We start from the raw sequence: 16,769 nt of genomic DNA, 5'->3' as shown, positions 1-16,769 counted from the left end.
ATTAGATTCCAATTTAAGAGTTGAGGAAAATGCTTCTGAAATGCAAAGTATGTTGTTGTTTGGATGCCTTATCTTTGGTAACCTTCAGCTACTGAGGTTTTTGATGAAACAGTTCATTTACACACCCTTATTTCAAATGGATATTCCTTCAGACTAGACCAGTTTCATCTGAATTATACACAAAGCAAGGATTACAAGGTGTTTTAGTGAGTCACAGTGTGTTCATTATTGAATATGTGGGTCAGTGTACATGTAAAGTTGCTCAATGACTGATACTCTGATCATTATCCAATTTCTGGAGTTGTAAACAGCATAATCTAATATGCTTTCAGTTAAAGCTATACCTACCGATGTGGCATGTTTCACAGCACTTAGTAAAAATTTTAGTCAAGTACACCTGACTCCCGGACTTTATTTATCTCCATCCTTTATTCACTGGACTCTGACTGCTGCAATCAGGTTGTTCCATTTGTTCCCCTTGGTTGTTGTTTGTCAATAAATCCATTTTTTCCCTTCAACACATACATTTGAGTCCTATCCATTCACAGCCCTAGACAGGAGACTGTGGTCAGTAACAGGAAGAGCAGCGCAAGTGGAACATCAGATTCAGAGGCACTGGTATTGGATGCGGGATGGCAGTGATGGATGACTGACAAGAGGCTCAGCCAATTATTTTATTCAGACCGGATAAAATGATTGGTCAGACTTTTATCAGAAATCTATGAGAATTAAACAACCTGGTGGATATCTTTTACATTTTAGTTTGACACATGCTTATTAGGAGTATTATAAGATGACAAAAGTGTAAAAATGCCACATCATACAGTTTATCTTTTGAGAAACTGAAAACACACTGATTTCTCAATACTCCAATATCTTTTTTGTAAACACTACCAGTGAGTACCTCATTTAAATGGCATAAGATGGACCACAGATTGCCACCAAGTGCTGAGCATCACTGGGAACTTCAAGACTTTTGGAAAACATTTCAAGTGACTACCTCATAAAGCTCATTGAGAGAATGCCAAGAATGTGCAAAGGAGTAATAAAAGCAAAATGTGGCTATTTTGAAGAATCTAAAATTTAAAACATGCTTTGAGTTATGTCACTTTGAACTACATAATTCCATACGAGTTTGTAGCGTTGATGCTTTGGGTGAAAATATACAATGTAAATAGTCATAAAATAAATAAAAAGGAGTCCAAACTTTTGACAGGTAGTGTACCCATTAATGGAATTCATTTCATCTGCAAAAACAGTTAAACTTGTACAAAACTGAAGTGATGAGTCAAATATGACAACATGGAGTTTGAGTCCAACATATATACGAGTATACTCAGAAATAAAAAGGATTGAAATGCATTAACCAGGATTTTTAAATTATATTCTTGAAGTGTATGCGAGTCAGAGATGATTACTACAATTATCCGATTACTCCCAGTTATTGGATTTTTACAGTCAAACACACTCACTGTTCATTCACAAGGACAAGTGCTGGATATAAAAATCTTTTAATCTTGTATCTTTTATAGAATTATCTTTCATGCAACATTACTCTAGGGATGTTTTTAGTAGTTTTCTGGTACAATCACATTTCCATACGTGCAGTCTTCCTCCAAAGCAAGGTTGTATTTACTTCCACTTCCTCCTCTGTAGGTACTTGTCACAATCTTAGCCCAGCCCTTTTCACCCTACAGGGAGAAGAAAAAAAAAAAAATCTCAGGTCACTTGGATCATAAAAATCAAGAGCACATATTGCATTTCCTAACATCCAGTTTTAAAATGCCAAGTCTGAAAGCATGCGATGACTCACCCACGGCTCTCCCCAGGAATTGCGCACAATCCAGTATTCAGTGCCATTTTCAACTCCCCAGCCAGTTACTGCCACAACGTGGTTAATGCCAGGGAGCTCAACATATTCTGAGTACAGACCTCCAGTGTATGCTTCAAACGCATCTGTGACCATAATTCCACAGCTGTGAGAAGAGCACATGAGTCAAACTGCTGAGATTTGCTAGAAATGCATGGTTTAAAAAAAGAGCAATGAGCAGTCTTAAAGGTGGGGTACAAGATGTTTCCCCGGAGCATTTTTTTACTGAATTGCTTAAAATCACCTTGACACCCTGATTACAGCCAATTAAATGCTCCAACACAAAAATAAAAGAATTTAGTCACCTGTGGAATGGACAGGACTGAAAAAAAAACAAACAAAAAAAAACACCATCCAATCATTTTGAGTGCCCAATTGAAATGATTGAATGGTGATATGTCTATCAAACTCAACTGCCATTTGTCCCTCCCCCCTCTGCGCATACCCCTCTTCATTCATGAATCGTGCGTTCTCAGAGGCTTGGCGCACTTCTACAGCAAACGAAACCAGAGCTTGGCTATATTAGCCACACTACAAACAAAACATTAAGAATATTTTTAATTTTTGGGCTATTTTTTTCATTTGGGATTCTTGCACAGCGCTTTTTACTTTTTTGTGTGTGAATTGAAATCTTTTTTTTTTTTTAATGACCAGACAGTTTTATTTACAAATGGCTTAAATGACAAAAAAAAAAAAAAAGACAAAAAAAATTAAATATCCTCAACTTTGTAGTGTACATGAGGATGGAAAGTTCACTGGCAAACTGTTTTGTCACCTATATAAATCACTAGGAAATGTAACGTTAGACAGATGGGTATGAACTGGGGCTGTTCTGGAAGAGCGGGGGTGTTGGAGGAGACTAAATGATGGATCAGGGCCGGAGCTAGACGAATTGTTGATGTGCAGCGCTCGTGAACCCTCGACAACAAGCATAAGGCGTGCCAGTACTCTGGAGGCGTGGCTTCAGGGGGGATGTCTGAAGAAAGGGGTTTGGACTTTTGAATTGAGTATTTTCAAAATGTTTTTCTAAGATCTCATACTCCACCTTTAAGTGGACAAATACAAAACCCTCTAAACTTCAAAAACCTGATTGGTCCATGAATGTAGATTTCAGCCATCATATTCTCCCGTCCGTTGATAGCCCCATAGTCGCCCACCTTCCATAGAGTATAGTTCTGCACATAGTTGCACATGCCAAAACCTGTACAAGTCCCACACTCTATGAATGGGTTGCATTCTGCACAAAAAAAAAAAAAAAGCAGTAATTAATAAACTCATCCCTGCATGGAGGCGGTCACATCAACTTTAATCGTGTCAGTTCTTACTCTGGTCTATTGCCTGGTAGTTGTTGCACGTCTCATCAGGGATGCCGTGTTTATGGGCATACTCCCACACTAACCCGTGGTCCCCTCCATAACAAGTGCCAGCATCCGCACAGTCGATTACATGTTGGACAGATAGATAAGCAGATGGCCACGCTCCTCTCCTTTTAATGTTGATGCGATCTACACAGTGCAAGAGAAAAAAAGTTCCAACAAAACCAGTAATTCACTTTGGAAAAGAAGTCTCAAGTGATGTCAGAGGATGCCATCTGTTATTTTGTCACAACTTTTAATTTGCATATTATTTGTTCAAAAGTCACATTTATCCCTTAAGCAAAGCCTCAGTCCAAATGGGCAAACTCCAGATTCATATTAAAACACATGATAGGACGTGGTACAACAGTATGCACACATGGACATAATTTCTGATAGAGACAGCTGGTTCAACCAAAGAACTAACATTTAGTTCTGGACTTCAAATGAAAGTTAAATTAATTTTCTATTATTGTTCTTTAGGAGTGTGCATTCATCCAGAGGGAATATCAAGTACTTTTAAGATGAGCCATATCAACACTGGACTACAACTACAAACTGTTTCATCTACTAAACTGGACCGTCTGATTTCAACACCCAGTTATTTTTTTAAATTCAAATTTTTATTCAGAACAGTTGTTGCTTTCCCATTGACCCTGAAATTGCGCAAATAACTTGTGCATAAAAATTTACCTAATGGAAAAACAACAATTTCGCCAAAAGTCTTATTTTTTGAATAAAATTTTTTGCAAGAGGTGGTTTTTCCAGGCGTAGCGCAAATGGTATATCACGCAGAACTGCAATGGACGGACCTTTTTTCGCAACTGGAGTCAGGTGAATTAAAAAAAAACATGTTGACGTACGTTACAACAAGCGAAGAAGAAACATGTTGCGGTATATGTGGACACACCAGGAAACCCAATACTTTTTTTAAAATTTAGTACGAGATAGGTGTAATATATAATAAAGAATATATCTGTAAATCAACACCATATTTACATTCTTCACCATATTTATGGAATGAGTTCTTGTGTCATCTCACGATAATAAATCATCGCATTTGTGATTTAATGGAAAAACCGACATTACACACTTCTGTTTTTTGACATTTAGTTAATATTGGTAAAGTTTTGTGTAGATGTCCGATGGAAAAGTGACTCATCTCATAAGATATTGTACAGGACATCAATAGTACAAAGTACACTGTTCTCTTTTTGTGTAAAGAAAAGGGATATCAATAATGCTCACTGAAAGGAAGAAAAAGATAAAGAAAAAAGTAATTCCAGTTACTTTGAAAGCCTTATAGTGAGGAAATCTAACCTGCCATTGCACTAGTGCTGGCATGAGCCCAGCAGGAGCCGCAGAACTGAGGGATGTGCTGGTTCCGGGTTGTACTGGCGTAGTTGATGCCGTTCACGTTCCTCCAGTCCCAGGACTTTGGAAGCTCTGCAAGGCTCAGAAGTTCATGGGGTTGAGCTGCAGTTCTGTAAAACACAGTAGTGTAGAGAATTGAGACTGAAGGGAGGCAACCATCCACCAGTTTTATATTTACATTTTCATAAAAGCCTGATGAAAATAGCAGAAAGGTGAGTGAAAAGGTAGATGTGAATAAGTGCAGTGGTGATAGATTTAGCAAATAACAGTCTGCATTAAAAAATTGAGGGTATGGGGTTTGAATGCTATGTGATCCAGATCAGGGGTTCAGTTCAGCGTGGGAGGCTGAAGAAAACTCATTCCTCATGCTTTTATTAAAAATACATCCCATGTCCTTCAGCTCCATAAACAGCTCAGGTAATTACATATAATTATAAAAAATCTGCAGTGCATTTGGATGAAAACCATCTACCATGTGCTTTTCTGAATATCACCAACTACACCTAGTATGCATGTTCTGTCCAGGTTTGCATTAATTCCAGCTAAATAGTAAATGAAGGGCATTAAATCAAGGTGGACAAGTCCAGACATTGATTTTCTTTAATGTGTCGTATCTCTAGGCAAACTTTACCGAGAGAAGCCCGGTGATTCATTCTTATTGTCTTGTTAATTGATAATCCACCTACAGTTTTTGCTTTTTTTTATTTCAAAGTTTCATTTAAGTTGTGAATCAAAAACTACACAAACATACAATGAGTTAAGGCTGCATGAAACATACTGTTAATTTATTACAGACACAGAGTAGTGATGGTTAAGGTAAATTAATACATGAGTGTTACAAAATATTCAGTTACAGAAACAAAGACTCACTTCACCCCGAAGTCGGGTTTCCTGGGCGCCGGCTTGAAACAACTTTGCTTCTGATTAAAAAGGCGTCTCGCAGCAAAAGCAGTGATTAAGAACGTAAAAATAAAAACGGTGATTAACTTAGCCATGTCAAACCAGAAAACCCTCAAACAACAAGTGCTAAACCTCCTGCTGGTTTTAAAGCCTTCCAACAGTGAAAGAGAGCAGATCAGGCTAATCAGGCCTTATTGATTTCACCTGAGAGCTGCTGTCATTTAGTGCAGGTTTTAGAGGAACAAATGGGAACACATTCTAGTAGAATCAGATTAGCTGTAAAGTACAGCTGGCTGTGACCGTACTGTTGATTTAACACTTAAACGCTGATTGAATGTTGAGTATTTTCCCATGTTACCCTTGGAAAACTTTACACACTATGACTATAATGTGCTTTACTTCAGTTATTTTTTTTCCATATGCAAGCTTAAATGTAAAAAATAATACTAAACAGCAGTTACTAAGTGCAATTGTAACTGTCAAAATCATCAGATGAGGCAAATATTAATACTTATTGACTTTTTTTTATAACCTGTATTTGAGCAGGAAAAAAAAAGCTCAGTGAGATTAAAAATCTCTTTTTCAAGTGTCCTGGCCAAGACAGCAGCAGCAGCAGCAGCAGAAGTTACACAAAATGGAAATCACAGCCGTACATCCACACTAATATACATAAACACAATGAAAGTCAGTACTAAAAACAAACTTAAAACTGACAAGAACATACATATAAAACATCACCATTGTTTTAAAAGGTACTAAAAGCATAACAATAATGTTCCTTAGAAGCATCTCAAAGCTGAATCCAATTCAATCAATTGGAAAAACATCTACACCCACATTTGTCCTTTTCCCGTTGATTTAAAACAACTCTGAATGTATTAAAAGAGACCAGTTCCTTCAGTTTAATGTCCTCCTGTAGGTTGTTCCAGGCAGTGGGAGCAAAATATTTAAAAGCTTTCTTTCCCAATTCTGTTCTGACTTTTGGAACCCGTAAAGATAACAGATCCTGGGACCGGAGACTGTAATTATTCAAGTCAGTCCAACAAATGTAGACCACCAAATAGGATGGAAGCAGACCTAGGATACATTTATAAATAGCCTATTTTTGACAAAGAAAAAAAGGCTGCAAATATTTCCAGACTTAAACCATAAATTGCTGATTCATTTACACATATTCTTTTTGGTTAAAATGTCATCTGTGTCCACTTTATTTTTTCATATAGCGCATGTTTCCTATTGTACATAAAGTATTAAAACCATTTGATTACCAGCTCCAGTTTTGTGTATAAAAATGATATAGATTTATGCTTTGATCCTTGACAGAAGCCCAACATTATGTTGCCTTATTCACCTATGTAATTTTGCCATTTTGTTTATGCACTTCATGCCACTGTAATAACAAAGACTTTATCTGGCTCCACTGTGAGACTGCAAACAGAGCATAATACTAATTGACTGCCTGCCATCCTCTCCCATCTGCAGGAATAGAAAGTCATATTTAATACGTTGATTAAAATCTAATCCCTCCATGTGAGTCGGAGATGAAAGTAATTTTCCTGTGATGGAGACTATTAATATTTAGATATAGAAAGGAAACCAGATCCCAGATTTGCAATCAACTGGAGGATGGTAAATGATATTTAAGGCTTCCAATGAGCTGGAAACTAAAGTCTGCAATGCAGATACGTGAATGTATTCAAATTAACATTTGCTTTATTCTCTAATGTACATATTTGCTTTCCCTCTTTCTTGTTCTCTACTTTTTTTTTTTACTATTATGTTAGAGTAAGTTATGAGACCCAATCTTATATCTGAGGAATTTATTCAAAGTCTGTCGCTGATAAGCAATCATCTCATGCCTTATACATTGGAAATATATTTTAATGTTACCCCTTTGTACTTAGTGAAATTCCTGCTTTAAAATAACCCAATAATTTGACAATAATTTGATGAAGACCTTTTGTTGGTTTGATGTGACAATCTCTAGTCAATACAATAAATCTACATAAACCTGATTGGCTTACAGACTGCAGTCATATGTAGATATAACAGCATGGTGATCCATAGAATATACAGTAAATGCACTGTTGTAAAATAGTCACGTCACTAAAACCATCTGAGAGATCAGTATAAAACAGGATGAATAGAAAAATAAAATGAAAAGGGGCACAGAGTCACATTTATACTAGTTACAGGTTAAATAGCAGTAATTTAAAAACCCAGTAGCAGAATGGATAAATGTTTATTGTACTACCAGAGAGATGAAACCAAACTGAGCTGTGTAAACCTGTAATAAATAGATGCTCTCAGTTTGTTTGATTTTACTGATTTGGGAATTTGCCAATTATATAACCTCACATTTTAAACCTTTGAAAAATAGACAGTGTTCTCTGAAACACTGAGGGTATATCAGCCAAAGGCGCCCGATTAGAGGAACGGTTCAGCCTCTCTCACCTGTAGAATATCTTTATGGTCTAAAATATGGGCGCTGCATCTCACAGCTTGATTGAATTTGCACATCTAAGGCTCCTACAAACTCCAAGACTTCAGCAGTCTTAGAGGTCTTGTAGTCTTACGTAGTATCATACTGTTTTGACACATATGCAGATTGTTAATCTACTGAATCTCAGACTATAGAACAAGTCAAAGTATAAGAATTAAATGCTGTCAATCAGTGTCACTTTATGCACTGCAAAAGTTGTAAACAAGAGGAAAAGACTTTTTTATTGTAATACAGATTACTCTCATTTTGAGGACTGTTTTGTTGGGTTTTGAATAACTCGTCTGAATATCTGTATGACAGTTCAATCACCTGCTGTCAGACTTTCAATAGTGTTATTCATGTAAAAAAAAAAAAAAAACAGTTGTGACCCAAGAAGAGAATGTAACTCGAAAAGACAATTATACAAAGAAAAATTGAAGATGGTAGTTTTAATCAAATAAACATATTTATGTTGATCAAAGTGTCGTGTCAGGACACACTCCCACACTGCAAAAATCGAAATCTTACCAAGTTTATTTTTCTCATTTTCTAGTCGAAATATCGCATCACACTTAGAATAAGACATAATCACTTAAAGCAGGGGTGTCCAATCCTGGTCCTCGAGGGCTGGTATCCTGCATGTTTTTGATATTTCCCTCTTCCAACACACCTTACGGTCATTATCAGGCTTCTGCAGAGCTTGATGATAGGATTATCATTTGAATCAGGTGTGTTGGAAGAGGGATACGTCTAAAACATGCAGGACACCAGCCCTCGGGGACCAGGATTGGACACCCCTGACCTAAAGAGTAACTTTTCAGTGAGATATAAGAACTTATTTTTAGACAATAGATCTTGAAAATCTATATCTATATTTCAAGACGTCTTACCAAGATAATTTTCACTTGTTCCATTGGTAGATTTTTTTTTTTTTTTGCTTTATTCAAGATTTTTTTGCTTAATTCAAGCAAAAAAAAAATCCAAATGGAACAAGTAAAAATGATCTTGGTAAGACGTCTTGAAATATAGATTTTCAAGATCTATTGTCTAAAAATGAGCTCTTATATTTCACTGAAAAGTTACTCTTTAGGTGATTATGTCTTATTTTAAGTGTGATGAGATATTTTGACTAGAAATGAGAAAAATACACTTGGTAAGAGTTTGATTTTTGCAGTTGTAAAGTAGATGGAGATCATAGCAGCTTCATAGTGGGAATTAGTCAGACTAAATTTTGTTCCAGATTGTAACAGTGTGTACTGGACTTTAGGCTAACGCAAGAATCAGAAAACAATTCAAATCCAGAGCTGGTCTAAAGGCTATGAATATACTACAGACCAGCATAACTTTATTTTGCTGTAGAAGATGTAGAATCAGTGGAGAATTCATGATACTTAATGATGATACTGTCTATGTTTTGGAACACAATGCGATTAATGTCACACCGGTTAAAAAACATCAATTTGTGGTTTTCGTCTTCAATAAAAGTTTACAGTTCACAGCAATAAACATTCATTCCTTAGTTAAATTACTTTTTAATCTCAGGAATTAATTGGATGAGGTTTCAATCCTCTGTAATGGAAATGCAATACAGGTATTAGCAAAGCAAGGCAGGAACAATGTTCAGCATTTTTGCAGTCTGGAACAGCATGGAAAGATGATTTTGGTCTTTGTATTGTATATGTATGTTGTAAAACTGGCTCTACAGTGAGGTCAGGGAGTGTCTCATGATTCAAGGGGAATCTACAGTTCTTTGTGTATTCATGACAGTGCACATGACACAACGATTAAACTGAAATACAGAAAAGAAAACAGGCAATGGGAGAGAAGTCAATCACCAGCATAAAAATACAGATATATATGTAAATTTTTGGTGTAAAAACAGGGCTGTGGATGAGATTGTATTATACTGAGCCATGATTTCTTTACCTTCCCTGAATGTCTACAACACGAAGACGACGAAAACAGTTTAAGTCTACATATCTGTGCTACATAGTTTATTGATTATATGTTTTTAGCAGCTGTCGATCAAAATTCTGAATTCCTTTTAATTTAAACCAATAATAGTCTGTGCCCATGAAGCAAGGTAGTGGGAAAATGTTTTTCTCTCTCTCTTTGTCTCTTTCATTCTTGTTTTTGTGAGGAGTAAACTGACTGAACAGAGCCCTGACCTCGACATCATTCCACACCTGATGAGATGAACTGGAACGCTGACTCCGAGCCAGGCTTTATCTCCTACATCAGTGGTCGAGCACAGTGATGGCAGCAAAGCCCTGCAGCTGAGATCCAAAGACATGTGGAAAACCTCCACAGAAGAGTCAAGACTGGTTTAGTCACAATTAATGCTGAGGATTTGGAATGAGATATTCATGCATACATGTATAAGTAAAACCTGTACTCAAATGATTTATAGTTCATAACACATTTAATAAAACAGCCTTGTGTAAAAACAGGTAAACAGGAAGTAGATATACTGTCATCTTTATTCATCGATAAAGTCAGTAGAGACATTTAGAAAATCAGATGTGTCTTCAATATGGGTGTCAGACATACTGCCCGGGGGCCAAAACCAGCCTCCCAAAAGGTCCAATCAGACCCACAGAGTGAATTTACACTGAAAATCACACTGAAGACATTAACTTGTTTTAGTTCAGAGGCCACATATAGTTCAATTTAATCTCCAGCAGGTTGGACCAAATAAGTAATAGCCTAAAAAGTTGTAAATAATCCCAAGTTTCTCTTTGTATTAATGGGAGAAATTGCAAAATTAAAATCACATTATGAAAATGTTTACATTTGCAAACTATCTTTTCACAAAAAACATGAATAACCTTTGAACAACCTGTCATTTCTTAAGGAATTAAGTGCAATTTTAACAATGTTCTGCATGTTACTAAATGCTTTTTGTCTTTGTAAATTCACTGCGATCTATGAGTTGTGATGCACATGTACAAATGCTAAGTTTAGGGATAATATTTGTCTAAAGAAATTTCAGGTTGTTCATGGTTGTTCAGGTTTGTTTTTTTTTTTGTGAAAGGATAGTTTGTAAACTATAAACATGTTCATAATGTTGTTTTACCTTTTGTACTAACACAACTAGAAAAATCTGGAGCTGGTATTTATAGGTTTTTATGTTATTATTTTCAGAGGTGTCAAAAGAATTCACATTCATTCCTCAGGTAGAAGTATAGATAGTAGGGTTTAAAAAAAAAGTGTAAAAGTACTGTTTTCAAAACTACTTAAAGTATAAAAGTAAATGTAAGGGAAAAGATTATTTACAACAAAAGCTTAGGCGCCACCACAGGGGCCTTTAGTGCACTACCCCACCTACCCAAACAACATTTTTCTAAAGGCCATAATGACTATAATGTTATATTAAAATGTTAATGTTGAAACATTTGGATGCACTAGTCTACCTGTTTCAGCCGCATATATGCCCATTGAAAATGAGCTCATTTTAGTACAATGCAAATCTATTAAAGAACCATATATGTGTCCTACTGAGCATTAACATGTGTTTCATGGAGCGGAATATGTGAGGACTAGTTGTAAATAAGTATTGGAATGGTGCAAAAAGTCAGGTGCGATGGATCCTGTACAGACCAGTAGGGTGTTGGAATGGTGTATGTTTATACTTCTAATCCAACCACAATCAGATTTACTCTATCTGGATGGTGTCATTCATCTGGATAGTTTTGTTTGGTTTTTTTTGAACGACGACAAGCCAAAATGAAAACAAGCCGAAATGAAATAGGAGTAATGAAGCTATTTTTAAAAAGTGAGGAGTAGAAAGTACAGAGAATTGCGTGAAAATGTAAGGAGAGGTAAAAAGTCGGCTGAAAAAGTAATTACTCCAATAAAGTATAGAGAACCAAAATTTCTACTTAAGTAAGGTAATGAAATATTTGTACTTTGTTACTTGACACCTCTGATTATTTTACAGGTCCAGCTGGGCTGCATGTGGCCCTTGAACTAAAATGACTTTGACAGCCCTGTTCTGTGGTGTTAATTTTATTACCTCTGAAAAATTAATAACATGTACAATCAATGATGTGTCAAGTTTGATCTACAAGACATTTATTTGACCAAAAAAGCTGCAGAACTATCAGAAAGTAGGGCTCAAAGTAGATTTAAAAAAAAACCTCAAGCACTTGAGATACGGAGACAACCTCCGTATGGTGTCGTCTCCGGCTGTTTATTGCAATTAGCCCCCTCGGCTTAAATCAGAAAGTATTTCACAATGAACCTAAAAACATACTGATCAATGATTCATTCACTGACAGGATGGATTGTTACGAGGGTGATATCTCCATGATTAGCATCATTAGCTGCCTTCATGAGCGTGTCCCCTTCCTCATTAATGTCAACAGCATCATTAGTGCATTCGCGAATCAAGTGATTGATTTGTGTACGTATGAGTGCACGTGCCATTGGTACCATCGCTAAGTGCGTCTGTGTGCGCATTTGGAGTAGATAATAGCCGTGTTCACTGATCCATGTGTAGTTTAGAGGTCAGTTGAATTTTCTTCAGGAGGATACCTCACCTCCCACATATTCTCCACTCACCTGTCAACTGTCATGAAGGAGTAAATGTCAGATAACTGGACAGTTCACTCAAAGAGCAGACACGATCCCACACAGGCAGCTCAAGCCCACTCTAACTGCACTGATAGGCAGGAAAAACATGGGCAATCCTCTCATTTTTATGGTCAATTTTAGAGAAAATGAACAAAAAAAAAAGATTCTAAAATGTTACAGCTATCTTTCCTTTCTTTAATGCCACCACTTTCACATTCACATTCACATTCACAGCTCTGAAAAGTAACAAGCATGCTCAAAATATTCTCACAGGTCGTTTGAGCAATCTGCTCATTACAACCCATATATATTTCATGCTATGTGACAACATCTAGCAGTTCCCTCAGCAGTAATTTTACAGTATATATGACATGTAAGTGATGAGGTGGAGCAAGACCGGTCTAGTAACATTATACAGCGTCAAGTGATGCGTGGATTGCAGTTTTAATCACAGATCAGGTGGGTGGAGTCATAAAAATGTACATTCTGATTAACACTTGATGCAGAAAATTGAAAATATTGATATTAATATTAATAATAGTATTAATTACACGCTCTATAAAATCAGTATACCGTCTCTTACTATAATAATCTCCCTGAACTACACCTTTTAACTCTACTAGTGTGTGGTGTTGTATTTACCTGCAGAAACACTACCTTATGCTTGTATTTTGTCTGATTCCTTCTTGTTTTCCTGTGTTTTTTTTTTTTCTAATATTTCTGTGAATGGACATTTAAGTAGAGAGTATCCATGCACACTGAGAGATGCTAATAAAAGAATCACACAGCATGCAGAGGCAGATCTATACTTGTACTTTTTTCAGTTTTGTTTGAACACTGGTCTTGCTTCTCTTGATAAGAGTGATATGTCGATGCAGGGGATGGAATGAAAATAATAGTTTAACCGATTAAGACCCAAACATCCACTGGCAACCAAAAACATCTACTGACCTAAAATATTTAACACCTGTTGATCCACTAATCCTATCAATACATGCAAATAATTGGTGTAAGATACAGTTTGTTATCTTTTCGTGGTCATCAGATATGACCCATATGGATATTCAGAGGCTCCGCAGTTACTGCGGAAACACTGTCATCTTCTACAACATTGATTCACCAGAAAAACCCATAGAGTTTGATCAATGACAGTGGATGGACACACTTGGTTCATGTTCAATTAATGATATATTTGTTGAAGAAGCCACTTTTTCTTCAGTTTATTCGTTTGATATGATAATTGTTGAATTTACTGTGAGTTTTTATGAACATCTAAATTAAATATGGGAAATTAATGCAGGAAAACACATTATTTACGGTGAAAAATGAAAATACAAAGGATAATATGAGAAATGGTGATAAATAGAGAGAAAAATTGAAATTGGGAACGGACACAAAACTAGCACTGTCTTTATGGGTTAAAGGTGTTTTTGTGGATCTTTTGTTGAATTCCATTTACATACTGTATTTATAAGGACCATCCATCCATCCATCCATCCATCCATTTGTTGCCAGTTCTGTACATTCTATTTACTTTCTAATTCTATTCATTCTAATGTTCCCATGTACAGCAAGCAGAGACCACTAATGTAAACTCACCTTTAAGCTAACTCAGGTGCATTCAATTTTGTTTACATGTTGATTTATGTACATCACCCCCTTTTTAAAGAATAAAGAATGTAAATAATAAACTAATTCTGGTTCATTCTGCTCCTCTCACTTGCTGCATTAGTTATAGTGTGGTGCAATTCTGCCTGAGAGACAAAACTCTGGGTAAAATACACATATTCTTAACCTGTAGCCTGTAATGTCAGCTGGTTGAATGCAGTAGGCAGACTGTTGTATTTCCACCAGAACTTTTATAAAGTTACATGATGATGTGGACATGTTTATGTATTCTTTATCATTTAACCAGTGAAACTATCCATTTCACTGCTACTTTCCCCTTTCAGCCTGTTGTTCTTTTGATCCCCACTCCAGTCCCCTGAGTCTGGGTAAAGTTTTCACAAACACAAACCAAGAAGTATTGCTGTATGTAACTTGTGCTTTACGTACTCCTGCTTGACTTGCTTTGTTAAGCACGATTTAGCATACAAGACTCTGCACCAGTGGTGGAATCTGTTTGTCTTTACCAGCAATGAATGCAAAACAGATTAGGGAGGAAATTATGTACATGTGTATTCAGATGGCATCACATCTGACGCATTCATCACAGATCAGTGTTCAAGAAACAGGGAGTGTCTTAAGTCAGAGCTACTAACAACTGAGAAAGCTATATCATTATTATTATTATTATTATTATTATTATTATTATTATTATTATTATTATTTCTTTATTTATACAGGTTAGTCTAGTTGAAAAGGCCTGTTCTACATAGAAAAAATGTAGATAAACACATACACATATGATTGAATCTGTTTGTTGTCACCTCTCTCCACTAAAAATCAATTTTTCACTGGGGCTTAGATTCACTTTGTGTTCATGTATTATCTTCAAGTGTGAACAGATAAGGCACAAAGACCTGTAGAAGGTGTCAAAATGTGAATAAGAAAGTGTTACAAGTGTTCTGATATCAGACTTATAAGACCAGAAAACAGAAAATTCTAACATTATAAGCACCTAGATACCATATTAACTCTTCTCTATTAGTTTAATTGACTGTAATGGTTGATTGTCAGTATTGAAAGGTTAATTGAGGTAAAAAAAATAAAAATAAAAAAATTCTTTATTCACTAATAAACCAGAGTTAGAGCCAATATAAAAAGTACATGTATATGCGTTAAAGGGGTGGACTGTGGAATGGTGTTTACACGGAAATGAGAATGTGTGATTAAATTTTATATATATATATATATATATATATATATATATATATATATATATATATATATATATATATATATATATATATATATATATATAAAAACATATCCCCACATGACTGAACTAACCAATCAGGGGCTAGCAGTACTTAAATTGGTAAATGTCGTTATTTAGAAAGGCAGATTTAGATTATCTGAGCTGCTTGTATAAATGAGAATATTTAAATGTGTAAATAATAATTTTGCAAACATAAAAGCAAATAGTTAATTGGGTAAACACTGTCAATACATGAATTAACTTATTCCCTGATGTTGGGTTCTGTCATTACCAGTAGTCACTTTTCCACTGACCCTCAAATTGTGCAAATATAACTTGTGCATAAAAATTTACCTGATGGAAAAACGACAATTTTGCCAAAAGTCTCATTTTTCAATTAAAAGTTTTTGCGCTGGCAAGAGGTAGTTTTTCAGGTGTAGAGCAAATGGTATATCATGCAAAACTGAAATGGAAAGACCTTTTTTCACAACTAGAGTCAGGTGAATTTAAAAAAAATGGATGTTGATGGATGTTACAACAAACGAAGAAGAAAAAGAAACATGTCGTTGTATGTGTGGACACACCAGGAAACCCAATCATTTTTTAATTTAGTACGAGATAGAGGGGTAATATATAATAATAACGAATATATCTGTAAATCAACACCATATTTACATTCGTCGCCATGTTTATGGAATGACTTCTCATGTCATCTTGTAATAATAAATAAACAAATCATAACATTTGTGATTTAATGGAAAAACCCACATTATGCACTTCTGTTTTTTCGGCATTTAATAAACAGGGGTAAAGTTTTGCGCAGATGTCCAACGGAAAAGCGACTACTGTTAAACCTTACATTTCTTCAACATAAATTACCTTAACTTCTGAGCCTTACACATGTGTAAAGAGATATTTTAATTAAAGCTTTGACTTGAATGTATGAGAACTCTGGTGTCATACAAATAAAACTGAACTGAACTGAAACTTTAGGATTTCACTTTCACCTGTAATAAAACAATGCACAGCTGGAATACTGAATAGTTGGGAATGATAATTAGAATTTTGGAGCAACTGATTCTTACCAATTCAACTGTGATCTGATGGAATTAGAATTACAAAACGAATGTGAAGAATGTGTCTGGCATTGCCTTTTTTCAGCTTTTCATTAAAAAAAGAAACTATGCTGATAAGAAAAAATACTTTAATTAGAAAAAAATTCTTTAAACTGTTGCCTATTTCAGACAAAAGTAATTGGTTTTAATTCTTTTCATTACCTCTACAAAAAGATTGAATGGTTTGACATTAAATGGTCATTATTTTTAGTGCGGACCTCTTGTTGTCTGAAAAGCA

General features: G+C 35.5%; 1 protein-coding gene across 1 annotated transcript; it reads right to left on the bottom strand.

Annotated features, from left to right (window-relative positions):
- Positions 1–1,568: 1,568 nt before the first annotated feature.
- On the bottom strand, positions 1,569–5,594 carry LOC115427339 (cathepsin Z-like). The gene is made up of 6 exons (XM_030145856.1): positions 5,470–5,594; positions 4,546–4,709; positions 3,196–3,375; positions 2,957–3,107; positions 1,814–1,976; positions 1,569–1,691 (listed from the first exon to the last, which is right to left on the bottom strand). Exons 1-6 carry the CDS (start codon positions 5,592–5,594, stop codon positions 1,569–1,571), a joined length of 906 nt encoding a protein of 301 aa, XP_030001716.1.
- Positions 5,595–16,769: the final 11,175 nt, after the last annotated feature.

Source organism: Sphaeramia orbicularis, chromosome 10 (genome assembly GCF_902148855.1).
Source record: "Sphaeramia orbicularis chromosome 10, fSphaOr1.1, whole genome shotgun sequence".
In the NCBI taxonomy this organism is placed as follows: domain Eukaryota; kingdom Metazoa; phylum Chordata; class Actinopteri; order Kurtiformes; family Apogonidae; genus Sphaeramia; species Sphaeramia orbicularis.
Note: the sequence above shows the minus strand (reverse complement) of the source record. Positions and strands in the feature narration are given on the sequence as shown.